Here is a 21,142-nt window from a genome sequence, read left to right as displayed (position 1 = left end):
GATTGAAAATCACACAGGCTGGTTTTTGCATGCAAAAAACATTGTCTTGATGTGATGACCTTTGTTAAAAGAAACTGTGATTTACAGCTTGTTTTTATGTGGAAGTAAGAATAATATGGTAATATCTGACATTTGTGTGTGGTATTTACCTTTGATTTAGGTCAAGGGTCATGCACACAATGCTGATGATTGTGGAATGAATGATGATATGACCTTCAAACATACTGGCATCCATACATTTGAATCCTTATACATTTTTAATCACAACAGAATTTTATTTAAACATTCAAAATTAATCCTTCTCTTTAAATGCAGCATTTTCTATTGCCCACTGCTATTTAAAAAAAGGCATTTGATATTTTTTTTAATAATTGCTTATTTAATTTGTTATCCCAATACATGTTCAACAAGAACGTGCCAGAGTACTTTCAAAAACTCATAAGATCATATGTCATAAAGGTGTACAAATCAAGTTGTAGAAAGTAGAAGTTCAAAATAAAGAATGACTTAAACGATTTCAACACAGCATAATTTTGTCCTGAAAATACTCAACTTCATAATCATTAATGAATGGAATGCATGATTTAATGTTTTGCATTTGAAAGTGTTGGTGTACTACATTGCATTGAGTTATCACATGGCCTGTCAGACAGACGGACAAAAGTGCATGGCAAATCATAAAGAATACCCCATTCTACTTTCTTTGCAAGGGGGTATAAGCATTGTAGCTTCAGTAACATTACCCATCTGTGAGCACAGCAAACGTCTTCTCTTGACCGAGGCCATGCTGTGAGAACCATGCCTCCACCTTGGCAAGGACATCTACAAAGGGATCTGCCTGGTCCACTTTTTCCTAAAAAAACAACAAACACTCTGAACAAATTGTCTTTTTAACAATATATGCTGTATCACTTGTAAATCTTTTTCTGAAACATAAAAACAGCATAGAACTAGAGAATGCAACATCAGTGATGAACACCCTGTGACTAGTAAGAACGTTATATGAGCTCCTTCATGCCAAAATGGTTCTTATGCCATTTGGGACCAGCCTGGCATCAGACCAGCCTTGCATCCACTGAGTGAGGAGCTACCATTTGAAATTATTAATCAACGAATCCTGACATGACTTTACTGCAGAGAGGATAGACTGTGCAAATACCCTGGCTTTTCAGGAGCTACGCTGGTGGAATATGGCATAAGACCTTTTTCTGCACGATGCAGCTCAGATGGCAATCTGTAGAGGTTAAGGGTCAACTCCACAGCTTGCTAAATGGCATAAGACCCAATAACCGAATGATGCAGCTAAGAATTATATCTGTAGAGGTCAAGGGTCAACTCCACAGATTTCTAAATGCCATAAGACCAATTCCCACATGTGGCAGCTCACATATATATCTGTAAAGTTCAAGGTTGACTCCACTGATTGTAAAATGGCATTAAACCCATCTTCAAGTTGGCACAGATGATACTGCGAGCCAATATTTATCAACAGTCACAAATAATTTTTTAACAGATTTTTTCATGGTCTGCTTACCAACAAATGTACATGTTTTGACAAAAGTTTATGTTTAAAGTCTTTTATTTTATATGACATACACCTAAATAATCCAGTCAAGTTTTTACACAAAATAACACTGATAGTGCCATACCTGAGTGATCCCTGTCAAACTGGTACAGAAGCTGGATAGTTTAGGGTTGAGCAATGGCCGCACATATTCCTGGAATTTGGCAACCTGGAACAAAAAATTTAAGTAGGACAATACAAAGTTTACAGTTTTGTTTGTGAATTGCAACGACCATTGAGTCATTTTTATTACATTATTGACTGCTATAGGACAATTATTAGGTTTATGTATGAGTTTGAAACATGTGATATTTCATTAAGTAATAATTGTCATCTTTACAAGATTTCTGTATGTAATACATGCATTTCGAACAGATTGTCAATAATTTGTGTAATTATTTTACAAGCTAACCATGTACATGTTTGATCTTTGGCCTTTAAAGTTTGATGGATGATTAAGGTCATGTTGAATGGCAAAGGTACAGTTCAAACAAGCTGTCATAAAGCCTATTTTGACCTCCGATCGCAAATGTGACCTTTACCTTTGATGTACAGAGATGAGTGTGACACATGCCATATCTTCATATTGGTTATTTAAACTAAGCTGTTTGACAATTGTGTGATGATCAACAACGTTCATCTAATCATTTGTGAATTGTTGTTTTTTAAATTGAGTGATGAATAACAAAGCTACAGACTGGAAAAGCTCAGCCAAGCACAAACACAACCACTCACATAGACTAATGTGACTGATATATCGAAATTTTTGCAAACTCGGTCATTGGTTCATTTCATTATGGTGAATACACCTTTTACTCCGGAATGAAATTTGTCAAGCTATTCATGAGAAACTAGTTCACCCAAAAACTTTTTAAAAAGAACAGTCATCAAAATAAGGGCTAGTAAAATAGCTAGCCATTTTGCCAAAAAGTTAAGATAAAAATTATTCACTTGCAATTAATAAAAAAGTATTTAAAAAAATCAAAAGATGCAAATATTTTCCAATACACTCAATAATTGGTTAATTGAGTTTATTATACAGCCAAATCATTCTTTCGCACTTTATTATTATAATATAAATTTTAAAATACAGATAAACATGCACTCATAAAAAATTGGAATACTGTTATTTATAATCATATTTATAATGTTTCAATTGTCCCATGTTATGCTTTTTCAACCAATCCAAACATCATGAGCTATAAAATAAAATATAAAAACTAGAGTGTTAACAAGGTTTAACTATAGCAATATTAGGAAAAATGCCTCGCCCCCAGGAGGCCATGTTTTTCAACACACTGGAACCATATTCAAACTCAGCCAATATATCATTAGAAAACAAGAGCACTGCATAACGGGTGCTACACTTGGCTACGGGTGCAGTTTTGAATAAATGAAAGCTTGTACGTTTTTTTGTTTTTTTTGGAGGTCACAGTGACCTTGACCTTTGACCTAGTGACCCCAAAATGGGTGTGGTGTGTAGACCTTATCAATGTGCATCTACATATGAAGTTTCAAAGGTGTAGGTAGAAGCACTTTGATTTTAGAGCCAATGTTAAGGTTTTAGCACGACGCGGACGGCGCACGACGAGCTGGCTATGACAATACCTCGGGTTTTCTCCGAAAACGCCGAGCTAAAAATGTTGTGACCAAGTTTCATGATGATTTGACTTTAAATGTGATTTCTAGCATGTTAACAAGGTTTTCCTATATCCATATAAGGAAACTGCCACGCCACCTAGTACATGTAGCCTTGTTTTTAACCAACCGGAACCATTTTCGAACCTGTCAAAGATATCATTGGTACACATGTTCTCACCGTCTTTCATGAAGATTGGACAACAAATTTGGCTTCTAGAGTGTTAAGAAGGTAAATGTTAACAACCCACAACGGATGACGCACAACGGAAAAAAGGCCTTCACAAAAGCTCACCATCAGCACGTCGTGCTCAGGTGAGTCAAAAAAACACTGAATGACAATTGGCATATTGCACAAAACACAAATGTTAAGGCACTCATAGAAGCATACAGATCAAATGTACATGAAAATACCGATAAGTAGCTATATTTTATAGATATTACTCTCAATTAGTTTTCCAGTTTATGATCCATCCAGGTTTTCCAGGTTTATTTTTTACGAAAGTTTTCTTAGATTTTTTCGAAATAATACGTTACAATTTAGAAAATCAATACTTACAATTTCCATTTTGTCCACATCCACCAGTACGACAGGGAATTCAATAATCTCATGTCTGTAGCTGGGATAGTTCTCTTCACAAGTTGCCTCAAAGTCTATCACAGCCAAGTAATCATAACCAGTTTTACCTGTCACACGGACTCGAGATTTCTGAATGTTCCTTTCCTTGTAAAAATTCTTCAATCGTTTCTTCAACACTTCTTTAAGGCCCCTGAATACATGTAATAAGAAATATAATTACTTGTTGTGTAGCAGCATGGAATAAAGGTAGTAAACAATGAGTCAACTAAATAACTCACACTATGCTACCATATTTCAAATACAGTTATTCAATAAATTATAAATTGATCTACAAGTAAGTTCTAACTTGAGTTCAGATTTCTTATGTTCAAAATTGCTTGGTAATAACAAAAAAAGCACTAATGTTTATGCCAATGTTTTTAAAAAGAATCACCAGCTATTAAATACAGAATTAATAGTTCATACATATCGTAGTACTTAAAAGTCTGCTCTTTATAATCGGTCTTTTAGAGATGATTTGTGAACTGACTGATGTTTTGATGCCCCTAGTACAGGGGCTAACATATAGCAGTCTGACTGTCAATCAATCAATATGTCCGGAATTCCATTTTCCAGAGGTTTTTATGCAACGCTTTCAGATATTAAGCTTATTTTTCTATATATGAGTCTACAAGCAAGACCAGAAGACAAAGTGTGAGTTGTGGTCTGATCAATTGATTTTTGGCGAAGTTATGGGTGCTTAAAATTTCTCTACCATAACAGTTTTTTGGAGGTATTTTACGCAACGTCTCCAGATATTGAGCTGACTTTTGGTATGTGATTGAACCTACATGACTAACAGATGAAGTGTGATTTTCGTTCAGGTCCTTTGATGTTTTTGCAAAGTTATGGGAATTGGACGTCAAACTTTTCCCTTTTCCAGATTTTTTTTTTTACAAAACGCTTTCAGATATGTAACTGATTTTTAGTACGTCAGTCTACCTACATGACTAACAGATTAAGTTTGAGTTTTGTTCCGGTCCATAGATATTTGGCAAAGTTATTGTGTTGGATGTCAAAATTGTCCCTTTTCCAGAGTTTATTTACGAAACGCTTTCAGATATGTAACTGATTTTATGTTTGTGACTCTACCTACATGATTTACAGATGAAGTGTGAGTCTTGTTCCAGTCCATTGATTTTTTGGAAAGTTATGGGCCTTTGACTTCGAAATTGTCTGTTTTCCGGAGTTTTTTTTGCACAATTTCAGATATTGAGCTGATTTTTGGAATGTGACTCTACCCTCATGACTTACAGAAGAAGTGTGAATTTAATTCCCGTCCACTGATTTTGGGCCAAATTATGGACCTTGAACTAAGACATTTTTCTATAATAACCGTTTCAGATATAAAGCTGATTTTAACTATATGAGTCTACCTACATGACTAACAGATGACATGTGAGTTTCCTTCTGGTCCATTGACTTCTTGCAGAGTTATGGGCCTTGGAACAAGACATTTTCTGTTTACCGGGTTTTTTACGAAGCCCTTTCAGATATGTAAAGAAGACCATAAAACGGACCTAATCCCAAATTAAAGAGACCTAATCCCAAACCAAAATTAAAAAAAAATAAAATATATATATATTATTAATTTTTTTTTTTTTAAGACAGAAGTCTCTTACGACTTATGATTATTAGACTCTATATCTCAACTTTATTTTTTAACATCCTACAAAATATATAACTTTAATTAAGTCCTTTTTGTCGATAAATAATTCCCAAATTTGCCAATTTTATAAATTACAACATGAGCTGTGTTTAGGAAACACAATGCCCACTACTGCGCGTTGAAGCCATATATTTGACCTTTGACCTTGAAGGATGACCTTGACCTTTCACCACTCAAAATGTGCAGCTCCATGAGATACACGTGCATGCCAAATATCAAGTTGCTATCTTCAATATTGCAAAAGTAATGACCAACCTTAAAGTTTTGGGACACACACATACAATGACAGACAGACAGACAGACAGACAGACAGGCCAAAAACAATATACCCCAAATCCCAATTTCACCAAACTCCTTTTCCAAAAATGGCTAGAAAACCCCCTGATGTGTCTACATGAAGACACACCTTCATGTTGGACCAATGAAATTACTTGTGTGTTGAAAATATCGGCCGGTTGAAATGTAGGGCATGTAAACAAAGGTTTCAAAAGGCGCTGGACAGTTACATATAGTTTTGATGCATCATGTAATGGCAAGAATATTTAGAATGTTTTTTCATACGTTTTATTTTATTATTGTACCAAGGTCCCAACTTCGCAGGGAAAATGCCATTTACTCTGTGAATATTTCATTTTTGGATCTGGTCAGATGGACGACAAATAGGTCACACAAGTTGTGTATCGTGTTATTTCTTAAAATTTGACCCAGTATTTGTAAAAATAAAGCAAGATATGTACATTTCCAGAATAGCACTTCAATTCTGCGTTGAATAGGACCAAGTTCATGGAAATCGATGCAAAAATGATGAAGTTATGGCTGTTCAAAGCCATGCACCATGTTTTCCCAGTCATTTTGAGATGAATACCTTGTTAAATAATGTATTATACATTTGATAATGATTTTTTTTTTCCAGACAAGTTGATTTTTTGTTATAATTTGATTATTTTTCATTCCAAATGATGTTTTTACTATTTAATTTTATAGCCACAAGCTAACCACCTGAAGACACACCTTCACGTTGGACCAATGAGATTACTTGTTGAAATGTATGTAAACAAAGGTCTCAAAAGGCGCTGGACAGTTACATATAGTTTTGATGCATCATGTTACGGCAAGACCATTAAGAATGTTTTTTGATATGTTTCGTTGTATTATTGTACCAAGGTCCAAACTTCGCAGGGAAAATGCCATTTACTACGTGAATATTTCATTTTTGAATCTGGTCAGATCAACGACAAGTAGGTCACACAAGTTGCTTATTGTGTTATTTCTTAAAATTTGACACAGTATTTGTAAAAATATAGCAAGATATGTACATTTCCAGAATAGCACTTCAATTCTGCGTTGAATAGGACCAAGTTCATGGAAATCACTTCAAAATTGATGAAGTTATGGCTGTTCAAAGCCATGCACCCTGTTTTCCGGTCATTTTGAGATGAATACCTTGTTTAGGTTTTTATATAATTTATTATACATTTGATAATGAATTTTTTCCAGATATGGTGATTTTTTGTTATTTTTCATTCAAAATGATGTTTTTACTATTTAATTTTATAGCCACAAGCTTACCACCTGTGTAAGAAATGGAATACTTGGTTTTCATGTCAACATCAAGTTTTAACAGTAAACTCCAGCCAAATTACTGGATTATTCAACCAAATTTGTTGCTAGTTTAATAGTGTGAAAGAATACATTGAATTGTGTTACTTGTCAAGTTAAACCAGCAGAAAATGTGTGTTGCTTGTCCACACCTACATTTTGGTTGTTCCAGACAATAGGACTGATTCTTGGGGGGAAGGGGTCTATTTAAAGCCTCTTCTACAGAAGGAAAAAAAACACCCTAGTTGCAAACCCGTAATAGACAAAATAGCAGTGGCAAACAAATGACTTATTTCTCCATTAAAACAAACAAAGGCCTCTTGAGATAGAGTCTACATTAACAGTTTATTGTTTTTCATTTAATTGATATCGGGCAGCAACTGACGGCATGTAGCCAGCATTGAAGGATGTTGCTAGACCACATTGGATTAAGAAGTGTTATCAAAAAGCCTAAGAGAAACCCTAGTTATATCAAACCAAACATTAATTACCTAGTGTCAAGGCCAAATTCCTTCAACTTGGACTGCAACTCCCTCTTGTTGAGTTTGTTGACTTCTCCATTAATCTTTGACAGCTTTTTAAACACAGGGTCACTGTATTGTCCATCCTTATATACCTTAGGTTTTGTACCAGACCTGGTTTCAGGCGCTTTTTCAACCTGCAACAAGAAATTTAAGTATCAAACACTTTCCTACTTTTTTGCGTATTTTTAATAATGAGCAGGGTTTTTTCCCACTGATTCGTGAAAATGCCCTTCTATGTTAAATTAAGCAATTGCATTGTTAACTGTTAGTTATTTATAAGTATCAATATGAATGCTGATAAGACTTTGTGTGACCAAGGCATTAAGGATAGTCTTTTTTTTTAATGAAAAATACATTTAATTACGATTAGAATTGTTAGTCAAAATTACAACTTGCTACCCGGTATATATCATTATGAATTCAGAGACAAAACAAACATTTAATATGTTTCTTTGGCCCCTTTTATGTTTACATTTTTAAGTTTTTTGTGATAATTCTTTACAGTTGTTTTTGTCCATTTTGAAAATCAGCGTTTTTTTATCTGATTTTGGGGAAAAAAATGGCGCAAAACAGCGGATTTTGCGGGAAAATATGGAAAGTCTTAAATAATCAATTTAACATATTTTACTGTATTTAAAATCAATTCAGGCAGTGATTTTTTTTGCTTTAATTTGTTACAGCCTGTGCCTTTTGAATTGGGAAAATTAGCACGATAAACCGTGAAATTGGGAAAAATAGCGCGATAAACCATGAAATTGGGAAAAATTAAGCATTATAAATAGGATTATAAGTAACAGAAGTGATATTGTTTTTAAGTGCATGTTCAGGGAGTTTTCTAGAAAAGGAGTCCGGTCAAATTGTTTTTTTTTTAATCAATAAAAGTGGCAAGTTTGGGAATGATATATGGACAAAAATGACTAAATTCAAGTTATATATTTTGTAAGATGTTTAAAAAATAAAGTTGAGACCTAGATTTAAGAAATCATAATTAAGTTATATGAGACTTCTATCTAAAAAAAAAAAAAAAAATTTTTTTTTTTTTTTAAGTTGGGCTTTTTTTGGGAAATTTTGGTCAGAATTTTGGGAAAAAACGTGTATTTTTGCGATTGGGAAGCAGCCGAAATTCGGCTGTAAATTTGAGCAAAAAAAATCACTGTCAGGTTTCCAAAAAAATATTTGTTTTAGATATCATTGTTTTTGGGAAAATCTCTGTAAGAGAGGAAAAATACATCTAGGGGAAAGGACCGATATTTGGCGCGGCTCTAAGAAGGAAAAAAAACTGGAAATGGGGCAGAGGTCGTTTTGATTGCAGAATCTTGTTTTTGCAACTAAAACTTGAAAACAGAATTTTAATATTCATAATAAAAGTGTTTTCAATAGTATATTTACTAAGCTTCAACTCGTAGCTGAAAGAAAGATGAACTAAATGTCGAGATTTATGTAACCCTCTTCCTATATGTCCGTGTGTGTTGAGTTTTTACAAGATATGATTATCAGACATTCTAGATTCTCAAAGGCTAAATCATCAAATTAACTGACTTTTGTCTGTGTTTCTTTCCATAACATCTTGGTGGGAAAATAAGAATTCATGCTAATGTGAAAATACTGAGCTCAGGCCGGGGATTGAACTCACGACCTCCAGAGTGGAAGTCCGACACATTAACCACGTCGCTAAAGAGCTAGCCCAACAGCAAGGCTGTTGGAAGTGACCTTACTTTTACTACACTCCTCCCCCTTTTAATGATTCAAGGCCCAGACACGCCCGCTACAGCATGTCTTGCTACCGCATGGCCCTACCAGAAACCATTAAACAGCCCAGACCGACTCCCGCATTCACAATACCTTTTTACCTCGTCGCCATTAATGTGAAAATACTGAGCCCAGGCCGGGAATTGAACCCACGACCTCCAGAGTGGTAGTCCGACACTTTAACCACGTCGCTAAAGAGCTAGCCCAACAGCAAGGCTGTTGGAAGTGACCTTACTTTTACTACACTTACCTTACTTTTACTTTTGAATCACTACATTAACAATAACCGTTGAAGAGAGGAGACACTTTTTTATTAAAAAAAATATGGATAGGAAACAGATTTTGAAAAATTGAACAAAACCATTAAATGTATTGTCTCTTAGCATAATTGGGAAAATAATCTTTTATCACAAAGCATACAAATTGCATTATCACATAAATTCGCGACATTGACTTCTATTACTTACAAACAATTCAAAATTGTTGTCCCCGTTTTCAACTGCAGCCATTGTGTTCAGACACTAAGTTTCTCGTATTACAATCAAAATAGTCATAATGTTTGACCTCTGGTATTAAAAAATATCAATCAACACGCTATCATCTGTTTCGTACGGTTTCGTTCTTTTTATGACGCTTACTTCAATGAAATGTAAATATTTTAGAAATTGCTAAAAATACGGTTAATGTAAATATGAGTGCATATAACTGTTAATGTTGTGTTGTTGTTTTTTTCTAAAAAAACGACCATTGCTTCAAATTCATTATCCACCATTAGGCCTAACTATATCTACAGAGCAAGTTATTTCCATTACAACTTCAACGATGTAAGCTGTTTAGTTGCAATAATGTAACTCTGTTCTCCGTTAACACTACGTTGTCGCGTGGAGTCTAGAATGGATCCTTTTATTTTGCTATATAGGATACCACTAAAGTTGGCCGTAAAAAGGCGGCCTCACCGCAAAGTAGTCGTATTTTCGGGTGGCAGACGTTTCTCCCCCAAGACGTTTCCTCCCCAGACGTTTCACCCCCAATATGGGGGTGAAACGTCTGCATAATATGTAAATGTATATTAGCAACAGTTATTTGTAATAAAGTGAAAATAAAGTATTAGTATTTTAATTGAGTGCATTTTATGTGTAAAAAAATGATGTTAGTTGAGTCCTGACTAATTGAAATATTAATTAATGATTTTATATGGTTGTTTAGGGAAGCCTCTAACAAATTTAACAATTAAATAGATCTAATTATACTTGATTTTATAAGTGCCTTAAATTGTTCTTGCATTAATTAAGCTCATTGAAAAATTGAGTAAAATCAAAGATTTGATGTTCTTTGATGGTCATTTTAAATGGAAAAGTATGTTACAAATTAAAATAATTATAACTATTGTATTAATCAATTGAGTAAAAGCACACCTTTGATGTTCTTTGATGGTCATTGATGGCCATTGTAAGTGGAATGGTATGCTACAAATTAAACAATTATAACTATTGTATAAATCAATTGAGTAAACAAACACCTTTTTTTTGATGATCATTTTAAGTGGAATGGTATGTTACAAAGTAAAGAATTACTATTATTGAATTAATGAATTCATGTTGCTACAAACAAATCTATAATTTAAGTTTAATAAGATATTTTCCATTACTTGTTCATTAACAGTGATTGAATTTTTTTCTTTTAAAGTGTATTTTTGCACGGCATGGACACAGTTTCATTTTATGAGGATTTTTTTTTAATTAATAAAAAATCCAGTTTTGAAGTAAAATCAATTTAAATAATGCTATTATAATCAGAAAATTTAAAGACGGAAAAATGTTTATTATTTTAATAAAACATCTTTGTGCTTCTCGTGAAAGTTTAACAAAATGCCACTTATGCTACTTTTTACATTCAGAAAATGACATGCGTTTGTTATGTCAATTTCGAAAATTGGATAAAAACATTATTTTTACCAAAAAGGTTGACTTAATATTTTATCAGTTGATGTATGTCACCTTAATAAACACAAAATTGGAAAAAAGTAAAAATGTATAAAATGTATAAAAATGTCAGTTACATGACTTATTACATTCAGTAGGCGATATGTTTTCATTATAATTTGTAAAATTAGATAAATACAACATATAAAACTGCATATTATGCACTTTTGATAAAACACAATTTATTCCCAAATTGATGTCTTATTCCCAATTCACATAATGCAGTGTTATAATGAAAATAAGCCATAAGTTATGATTTTTAAGAATGAATAATAACTATAACATATTTTTATTTTTATTTTGAGTAAATAAAGTTGTTATATGACATTAAAATTATAATTTATTACAGCCAGTATTGAATTGTAGTTCTCAAAAAAATTTTTGATAAATAACTATCAGTGTGTCATAGATCTTTATTAATACCATTTACCTTCCAATTTAAAAATTAATTTAATTTGAAGCCAAAAAAATGTAACAGCATTTTCATCATTTGGCTAGTATTAAATAACTACCACACCTACCATTATACAAGATATTAGGCACTTAGGGTGCAATAAACAAGCATTGATTAGATTAGCAAGTGTAGTACAACAGATAACAGCTAGATTATGGGTGCAATATACAGGCCCTTTAATCAGCATTGATGAGATTAGGTGACAGGGGGATAAGATGAGATTAGCACATTATTATGCAAAAAAAAACGTTTTTACTGTATTAAATATTATTAATGAATAGATTTGATTTGACTTAATTGATAGTTTTATATATGGAACAGAACAGAACAGATAGTTTATTCATATAACTTGAACATTTACAGTTCATCGTTACATATACAAAACTGACAATATAATAAGCAATAAGCACATGCATAGTAATGCGAAAGTGACCAAACTAGTACATTAATAGGTGTTATATATAATATACAATTAGTTTGTTTAACAGTATACAATTTATGAAATATTTTATTATTCGTACATAGCGATTTATATATAATTGGTATCGCCCTAGTTCCCCGTATACAGCTGAATTAGCGGTACTCATTTTGACACCCATTATTCGTTTCAAAAATCTTCTGTGAACTCTTCGCAATTAAAGAAATCCGACAACGTCCCCATATGTCTTACACATAATTTCACTTCATCATACATAGACCGAATAATTTTAACAATCTACCGTTTATTTCGCTCTTAATAAGCTTGTACCATAGTCCGTTTCAATATATTGAATCATTACATTTCATAAGGTCGATATAGCAACAGTATAGTTTCTTTTTAGAACTAAATGTTTATCTATAAAAGCCTTTAGTAGGAAAATAGCATCCACAGTGCTATAATTGGTTTTGAATCCAAACTATGGTAGTCATAGATGCATCTGTTGTATTTCACAGTGACATCCAATCATTTTATTATATACATACATATAAATGCATGAAAAAATATAATTGTTGACAATTATATAGTTTATTTATTTATCATATTTAACTGTTACAAGGAAAACAGTTTTGAAATAAATATAAATGTGATTTAACCATTTAATCAATTCACCAATTGACCATATTTAATTGGATTAATTGGATTAAAAACAACAAACAACTACAGTTCCTCAACACTTATGATTTACATGCATTCCATTCACAGTTAAACCAAACAAATAATCAAACAAGCTGCTTCATAAATAAAGTTAATTGAAAACTTCATAAACAAAATAATTATTTTGATAATAAATCAAGAATAAACTTCAACCAAACAATCATACGCTTCGGACAGTGGGCTACACCACACCGTCTCTCTGATGTACGTACGCGGCCGTCATATTGGATTTGGAACTACTTCAAAACAAGATGGCGGTCCCCTCGTAAAGATGAAAAATTTAAACGTGTGTTTTAGCTCGTCTTTTTCAAGATAACATTCTTTAAGTAATAATTTAATGTAGATTTGTGAATTCCCACAACGTACTTAAAAACTTGTTAAAATTTAAAGATGCCATTACTAACATACGTGTAACTGATAGGAGTACTTATAGTATTGACATCGAGTAAATTTAAAAATTAAATCAACTGTTTTCGTTATATTTTGTGAGATACGAGGATTGCTTACATAAACTTGATAAAGTATGAAACACATCACTCATTGTATGAGCATGGATGGCCGAGTGGTCCAAACGGTAGACTTTTACTCCATGGTGTCAATGGTTCGAGCCCATTTGAGGGTTACTTTTGCTTGATTGGTCATTGTCGGCTCGGGTACTTCTTACATGTACCCCGGGTACTCTTAAGTATACTAACATGTATCCCGGGTACGGTAAATATACTTAATCTGACCCGGTCGATTTAAGACTGTACCGGAGTTATATTCCCACCCCAAATCCGATGTCATAAAACGCGCTACCGATTATCTTTAAAAAACTTCTCTTTTAACAAAACTGCATCAACATGCTTTTTGAGTATGAGTTTCCATAATATAGAGGCCATCTTACAGAAAATTGACATACATGTGAATATAATAAAATTCAAAAAGTAGCCAACAAAGACCGATTTAGCGTTACATTTCCCGGGTACGTTTTAGTATATTTACCGTATCCGGGGTACATGTAAGTATACTTAAGAGTACCCGGGGTACATGTAAGTAGTAACCGACCCAAAAATGACCAATCGAGCATTACTTTTATATTTTTATTCAATTTTATTCTCTTTTTTTTTTATTGCAGCTGTTTAGATTCAATGTTTGCATTTATCAATATAGCATAGAGTCTATAATGAAAAAAATAATTTGGGGAGTTCTTATGTTATAGTTAGATTTTGTGACATTTAAAGGATTGCTAATATAAAGTATAAAATAAAACACTGACTATATGGGAGCACTGATGGCCCATTGGTTTAAGCTTTTACTCCAAGGGTCAGTGGATCGAGCCCAGTTAAGGAAGACTTCCTTTCTTTTTTTTTACTTTTTTTGTATTGAGGTATTTTGCTCAAATGTTTACTTATCAATTTAAAGTATTTAATAACAAACTTCAATACATGTCTAATTTGGGAAAACGTCCCTTTGAAATTGCTAGTTTTCCTCTTACATGCCCTTGTATTTTAAGATAGAATACTTTCCTCTCCAGAGGAAAGAGGTATGGGTTTGAATCCCATCGGGGGCTTCAGAGGATGATTCATTTTGAGACAAATGTTAATATTTGCTTTAGTGTATCCCAAAATTATCCTTATATTAAATTATAACTGTGAAAGATAATTCAAAATAATGTTTGTTTCTATATACATTGTGATCCATGGACATGAACATTCAATTATGCAAGAAACATGTATGATTTGAGGGAAGAATACGACAGCAAACTTAGAATGGACATTCATATAAGATTGTTAAGATACCAAAACTATAAATGTTGTAAAGCTTAAAATTTTGTATGACGTCCTTGCTTCTGGACAGCAGAACAGTTTAGGCATAAATGATTACTCTTTTTCTTTAGAATCAACAATGATGCATTATTACTTAAGCAAAGTTGAACTTTTTGATGAATTGGGAACTGAATTTTTCATGTTCGTTACCGGTACTGAACATAATGTTACTGGTGAACAAATGCCTCTTCTCTTTACACTCTACAGGAAGATGGTGTTTTTCATAAATATCCAGGTTAATTTGTATAAATACCGTGTAAGACCTCGTATCATATTTATATACATGTAAGCTATACATTTATGATGATGACATTTAGTGTTTCGCTGTAAATTTACAGAGAAAATATACTACAGCCGCATGTCACCAGAGTTGTTAAAAGGACATTTAGACAGTATTGTCCCTGACTTTTGCCCATTTTGACATATTCTTATAAACAAGAGGGCCACGATGGCCCTGTATCGCTCCACGGCTGAAAAAAAGACTGAAAGAAATATTCTCGGCATGTGCAAATACTTAAGTATAGGCCCTATTTAAGCACATGTACACTTTTGTGACCCCCTGGGCTGGGTCAAAAACCCCAGGGGCATAATTTGAGCAAACTTTGTAGAGGAGTACTATACCTCACTACATACAAAATGTGGTAGCCCTAGGTCCTAGAGTTAAGGATAAGAATATGTTAACAGTTTTCACAAAATAAGCAAGATATAAGCGTATAATATAATGTTCAATTTTGTGACCCGCGGGTCAGGGTCAAATTTGACCCAAAGGGCATAGTTTGAACAAACTTGGTAGAGGACTATAAGATGTTACTGCATACCAAATTTGGTAGCCATAGTCCGAATGGTTTTCAACAAGAAGATGTTTAAAGATTTCACAAAATAGGCATTTTATAAGCGTTTATTCAATTTTGTGACCCCTGGGGCAGGGTCAAAGTTGACCCCAGAGGCATTATTTGAACAAATTTGGTAGAGGTTTATTAGATGCCACTACATACAAAATTTGGTAGCCCTAGGCCCAATGGTTATGAACAAAAAGATTTTTAAAGTTTTCACAAAATAGGCCCCATATAAGCGTATGTTCAGTTTTGTGACCCCCCAGGCAGGGTCAAATTTGACCCAAGGGGCATAATTTGATCAAACTTGATAGAAAACTATTAGATGTCACTACATACAAAATTTGTAAGCCCTATGCCTTATGGTTAAGGACAAGAAGATACTTAAAGTTTTCACAAAATAGGCACTATATTAGCATATAATCGACTTTGTGGCCCCCAGGGCAGGGTCAAATTTGACCCCTGGGGCATAATTTGAACATACTAAGTAGAGGACTATACAATGTAACTACATACTAAATTGTGTAGCCCACATAATAATGTAGATAATGTAATAAATGTCCACACCCCCACACTATACACCCCTCTTCACTCCACCCCTCCCTCCTTTGTGATTGAAAATGAGAGTCCCTTCACCTTTAAAAAGAAAATAGATGAGCGGTCTGCACCCGCAAGGCGGTGCTCTTGTTATTTTGTGGCACTATTGTGTTCTATTTTCTCTGTAAGCATTTTTACACCATTTCTTTTTATGGTACCTTAGGCCCCTTCCTTGCGTCAACATCAACAATCTTTTAAACAGCTCTTAAATTTGAATGTATAGTACTGATATTATATTTCTGCTTACATTTGAATAATGTCCTATAGGAATACTGCTTTAATTGTGTTTTCATTGTGCTTTATTAGAATAACTATTTCTTATGTATGCCATGTATTATTGATGTGTTGCAATTTGCTACTGCTTGTTAGTTTGGTAAACAGCTATACATAGGGTATGTTATATACATGTTATTTCATACTGACAATAAATTCGTTTTGATGTGATTTGATTAAGGATGAGTGTTTGTGAATACCCTGTTACATACTCCCTCTGTAGAGAAAAATTGCTCCTGAGATTTAATTTCTTTTGTATATCCTAAACACAACAATTTAAATAAATTAATATATTCTTACTAGAATACTTCACTTTTACCTATACCAGCAATTTAAAATTACTGCGTACACTTTCAACCATAGTAGATAATGTTTACAAGGACTGGAGTGTTAAAGTGAGTGGAAAAATTTGTAAGATCATGACCTACAGCTGTATATATGCCTGAAAACAGCTGTTCAATCTGCTGAGGGTTGACCTATAAGTAAGATGTAAACAGATCTTAGAATCATGTACAGAGAAATTTAGCACAGTTATTCAACTTAGAAGTTTAAAATTAACTACACACCAAAATTGCAATACAAATTTATATATTTAAATAATAAAATAACGAAAAAAAAAACAGCCTTTATTTAATAATTAAGATAAATATCACTATATACGGTTCTGATTATTTGAAAGTTATTTACAAACCTCTCTGTATAAGATAGTATTAATATTTAATACTAGTGATTAACAGGGTAAAAAATTATACACAAGAGGAACATACACAAAATAATATTCATCAGGTTTACATGAAACTCATTGTCAATATGGAAAATATAAACCTATATTGGAGCAAATCTTGGCAGATGGAGTTTAATGTTAAAAAATGCGCCATCATGAATATCTCCAACTCCACTAAGAAAAGACTACAATACTATGAATAACGAAACCCTCGAAAATCTTTAACATCACCCTTACTTAGGAGTCGATCTTTGTGATAATCTGAAATTAAACACTCGTATCGATAACGCTACCAAGAAAGCTTCACAAACTCTGGGATTCATCAAACGCAACTTGAATAAATGCCCACAACCAGTAAAAGAAATGGCATTTGAATACATTTTAATTAATATAAAACGGATACCCAACAAAATCTAACAATTGACACATGCTACAGATAACACAGTCGACAATACATAGAGATAAAACTCATGTTGCTCCAGTATGATTGCTTGCCCATTTATATTGGATAATATTTATTTTGAAATTTCATACCGGCTGGTAATAAGTTTCAGTTTGGATAAAGTGGCTCGGAAATCGCCCATTATCAACAGTGTTAGTTTAATTAATCGCAGTCACGACCATGGAACAAATAGTGGTTGAAACGCTATTACTGTTGACCGTATTAATCAAAAATAGAAATAATGGATCGAACATCATTTCGTAAAATCAGGATTTGAATGTCATCCTAGCAATCAGTAGGGCTTTTCCGCCAAAACGGCTCAAAAGCTAAACCCAGTTCATGCTTAATTGTATTCAAATTAATTATGATTATGTTAAGCAATTAGGTAGTTTATTTACTTTAAACATTATCATCACATTTCAGCCAAATTAAACAAAAAAGGAAAATAGCCATTTAATTTCCACTCAAATAACTATTCAAAAACACATATTTTTGTTGAAAGATGTGACATCCTATAAACACTATAAAGCTGCATAGTAACTATAACTATATATATATTATATAACTCATACATGTGATAATAAACACATTGATACTACAATGTTCCTGTAATGGTTTTTATATATACATGTACTCGTTAATTAGAGAAAACTGTGAAGGGCTTATCAGCGCAGTGTATTGCTGAAATCGTCTAGAATGGATCCAAATTCGGTAAGTATCGATAGAGCTGGCTATACTCTTGAAATCGTCTAGAATGGATCCCATTTTGGTAAGTATCAATGGAGCTGGCTAACTCTTGAAAACGTCTAGATTGATTCAATTTTAGTAAGTATCAATAGAGCTAGCTAGACTCTTGAAATCGTCTAGAATGGATCAAATTTTGGTAAGTATCAATAGAGCTGGCTAGACTCTTGAAATTGTCTAGAATGGATCCCATTTTGGTAAATATCAATGGAGCTGGCTATACTCTTGAAAACGTCTAGAATGGATCCAATTTTGGTAAGTATAAATTGAGCTGGCTAGACTCTTGAAATCGTATGGAATGGATCCAAATTCGGTAAGTATCAATAGAGCTGGTTAACTATTGAAATCGTCCAGACGGGATCAAATTTTGGTAAGCATCAAGAGAACTGGCTAGACTCTTGAAATCGTCTAGAATGGATCCAAATTCGGTAAGTATCAATAGAGCTGGCTATACTCTTGAAATCGTCTAGAATGGATCCCATTTTAGTACGTATCAATAGAGCTGGCTAGACTCTTGAAATCGTCTAGAATGGATCAAATTTTGGTAAGTATCAATAGAGCTGGCTAGACTCTTGAAATTGTCTAGAATGGATCCTATTTTGGTAAGTATCAATAGAGCTGGCTAGACTCTTGAAATTGTCTAGAATGGATTCCATTTTGGTAAGTATCAATACAGCTGGCTATACTCTTGAAATCGTTTAGAATGGATCCCATTTTGGTAAGTATAAATAGAGCTGGCTAGACACTTGAAATCGTCTAGAATGGATCCAATTTCGGTAAGTATAAATAGAGCTGGCTAAACTCTTGAAATCGTCTAGAATGGATCTAATTTTGGTAAGTATAAATAGAGCTGGCTAACTCTTGAAATCGACTTGAATGTACAATTTCGGTTATTATCAATAGAGCAGGTTTACTATTGAAATCGTCTAGACTGGATCAAATTTTGGTAAGCATCAACAGAGCTGGCTAGACTCTTGAAATCGTATAGAATGGATCCAAATTCGGTAAGTATCAATAGAGCTGGTTAACTATTGAAATCGTCTAGACGGGATCAAATTTTGGTAAGCATCAAGAGAGCTGGCTAGACTCTTGAAATCTTCTAGAATGGATCCAAGTTCGGTAAGTATCAATAGAGCTGGCTATACTCTTGAAATCGTCTAGAATGGATCCCATTTTAGTACGTACACAATAAAGCTGGCTAGACTCTTGAAAACTTCTAGAATGGATCAAATTTTGGTAAGTATCAATAGAGCTGGCTAGACTCTTGAAATTTTCTAGAATGGATCCAATTTTGGTAAGTATCAATAGAGCTGGCTAGACTCTTGAAATTGTCTAGAATGGATTCCATTTTGGTAAGTATCAATACAGCTGGCTATACTCTTGAAATCGTCTAGAATCATTCTAGACGATTTCAAGAGTCTAGCCAGCTCTATTTATACTTACCAAAATTGGATCCATTCTGAATGGATCCAATTTTGGTAAGTATAAATAGAGCTGGCTAGATTCTTGAAATCGTCTAGAATGGATCCAATTTCGGTAAGTATAAATAGAGCTGGCTCAACTCTTGAAATCGTCTAGAATAGATCCCAAATTCGGTAAGTATCAATAGAGCTGGCTATACTATTGAAATCGTCTAGAATGGATCCCATTTTGGTAAGTATCAATGGAGCTGGCTATACTCTTGAAATCGTATAGAGTGGATCTAATTTTGGTAAGTATAAATAGAGCTGGCTAGACTCTTGAAATCGTCTAGAATGGATCTAATTTTGGTAAGTATAAATAGAGCTGGCTAACTCTTGAAATCGTCTTGAATGTACAATTTCGGTTATTATCAATAGAGCAGGTTAACTATTGAAATCGTCTAGACTGGATCAAATTTTGGTAAGCATCAACAGAGCTGGCTAGACTCTTGAAATCGTATAGAATTGATCCAAATTCGGTAAGTATCAATAGAGCTGGTTAACTATTGAAATCGTCTAGACGGGATCAAATTTTGGTAAGCATCAAGAGAGCTGGCTAGACTCTTGAAATCTTCTAGAATGGATTCAAATTCGGTGAAAGATCTGGCTTTACTCTTGAAATCGTCTAGAATGGATCCCATTTTGGGAAGTATCAATGGAGTGGCTAACTCTTGAAAACGTCTAGAATGGATTCAATTTTATTAAGTATCAATAGAGCTGGCTAGACTCTTGAAATCGTTTTGAATGGATCAAATTTTTGGTAAGTATCAATAGAGCTGGCTAGACTCTTGAAATTGTCTAGAATGGATCCAATTTTGGTAAGTATCAATAGAGCTGGCTAGACTTTTGAAATTGTCTAGAATGGATCCCATTTTGGTAAGTATCAATAAAGCTGGCTTTACTCTTGAAATCGTCTAGAATGGATCCGATTTTGGTAAGTATAAATAGAGCTGGCTAGACTCTTGAAATCGTCTAGAATGGATCCAGTTTCGGTAAGTATCAAGAGAGCTGGCTATACTCTTGAAATAGTCTAGAATGGATCCCATTTTGGTAAGTATCAATGGAGCTGGCTAACTCTTGAAAGCGTCTAAAATGGATCCCAATTTTGGTAAGTATCAATAGAGCTGGCTAGACTCTTGAAATCGTCTAGAATGGATCCAATTTCGGTAAGTATAAATAGAGCTGGCTCGACTCTTGAAATCATCTAGAATGGATCCCAAATTCGGTAAGTATCAATAGAGCTGGCTATACTCTTGAAATCGTCTTGAATGGATCCCATTTTGGTAAGTATCAATGGAGCTGGCTAACTCTTGAAAACGTCTAGAATG

At 33.6% G+C, this 21,142-nt stretch overlaps 1 protein-coding gene across 4 annotated transcripts in view; it reads right to left on the bottom strand.

The window, feature by feature from the left end:
- LOC127837575 (3'-5' exoribonuclease 1-like) overlaps positions 1–10,094 on the bottom strand; it is a 68,181-nt gene extending 58,087 nt beyond the window's left edge. Inside the window, exons 1-5 of one of the 4 annotated variants that reach the window (XR_008029341.1) lie at positions 9,830–10,018; positions 7,581–7,747; positions 3,762–3,972; positions 1,650–1,733; positions 744–853 (exon numbers count right to left, since the gene is read on the bottom strand). Coding sequence is in view for 3 of the 4 variants with exons in the window: in XM_052364817.1 (XP_052220777.1) it covers positions 744–853; positions 1,650–1,733; positions 3,762–3,972; positions 7,581–7,747; positions 9,830–9,871 (614 nt within the window). In the remaining variant the exon portion in view is untranslated. Of the gene's footprint in view, positions 1–743; positions 854–1,649; positions 1,734–3,761; positions 3,973–7,580; positions 7,748–9,829 lie in introns of all 4 variants that reach the window. The other 3 variants (XM_052364817.1, XM_052364818.1, XM_052364819.1) reach the window with 3 other exon arrangements.
- Between the last annotated feature and the right edge of the window lie 11,048 nt (positions 10,095–21,142).

This window comes from Dreissena polymorpha, chromosome 7 (genome assembly GCF_020536995.1).
Source record: "Dreissena polymorpha isolate Duluth1 chromosome 7, UMN_Dpol_1.0, whole genome shotgun sequence".
NCBI classification, from domain to species: domain Eukaryota; kingdom Metazoa; phylum Mollusca; class Bivalvia; order Myida; family Dreissenidae; genus Dreissena; species Dreissena polymorpha.
Note: the sequence above shows the minus strand (reverse complement) of the source record. Positions and strands in the feature narration are given on the sequence as shown.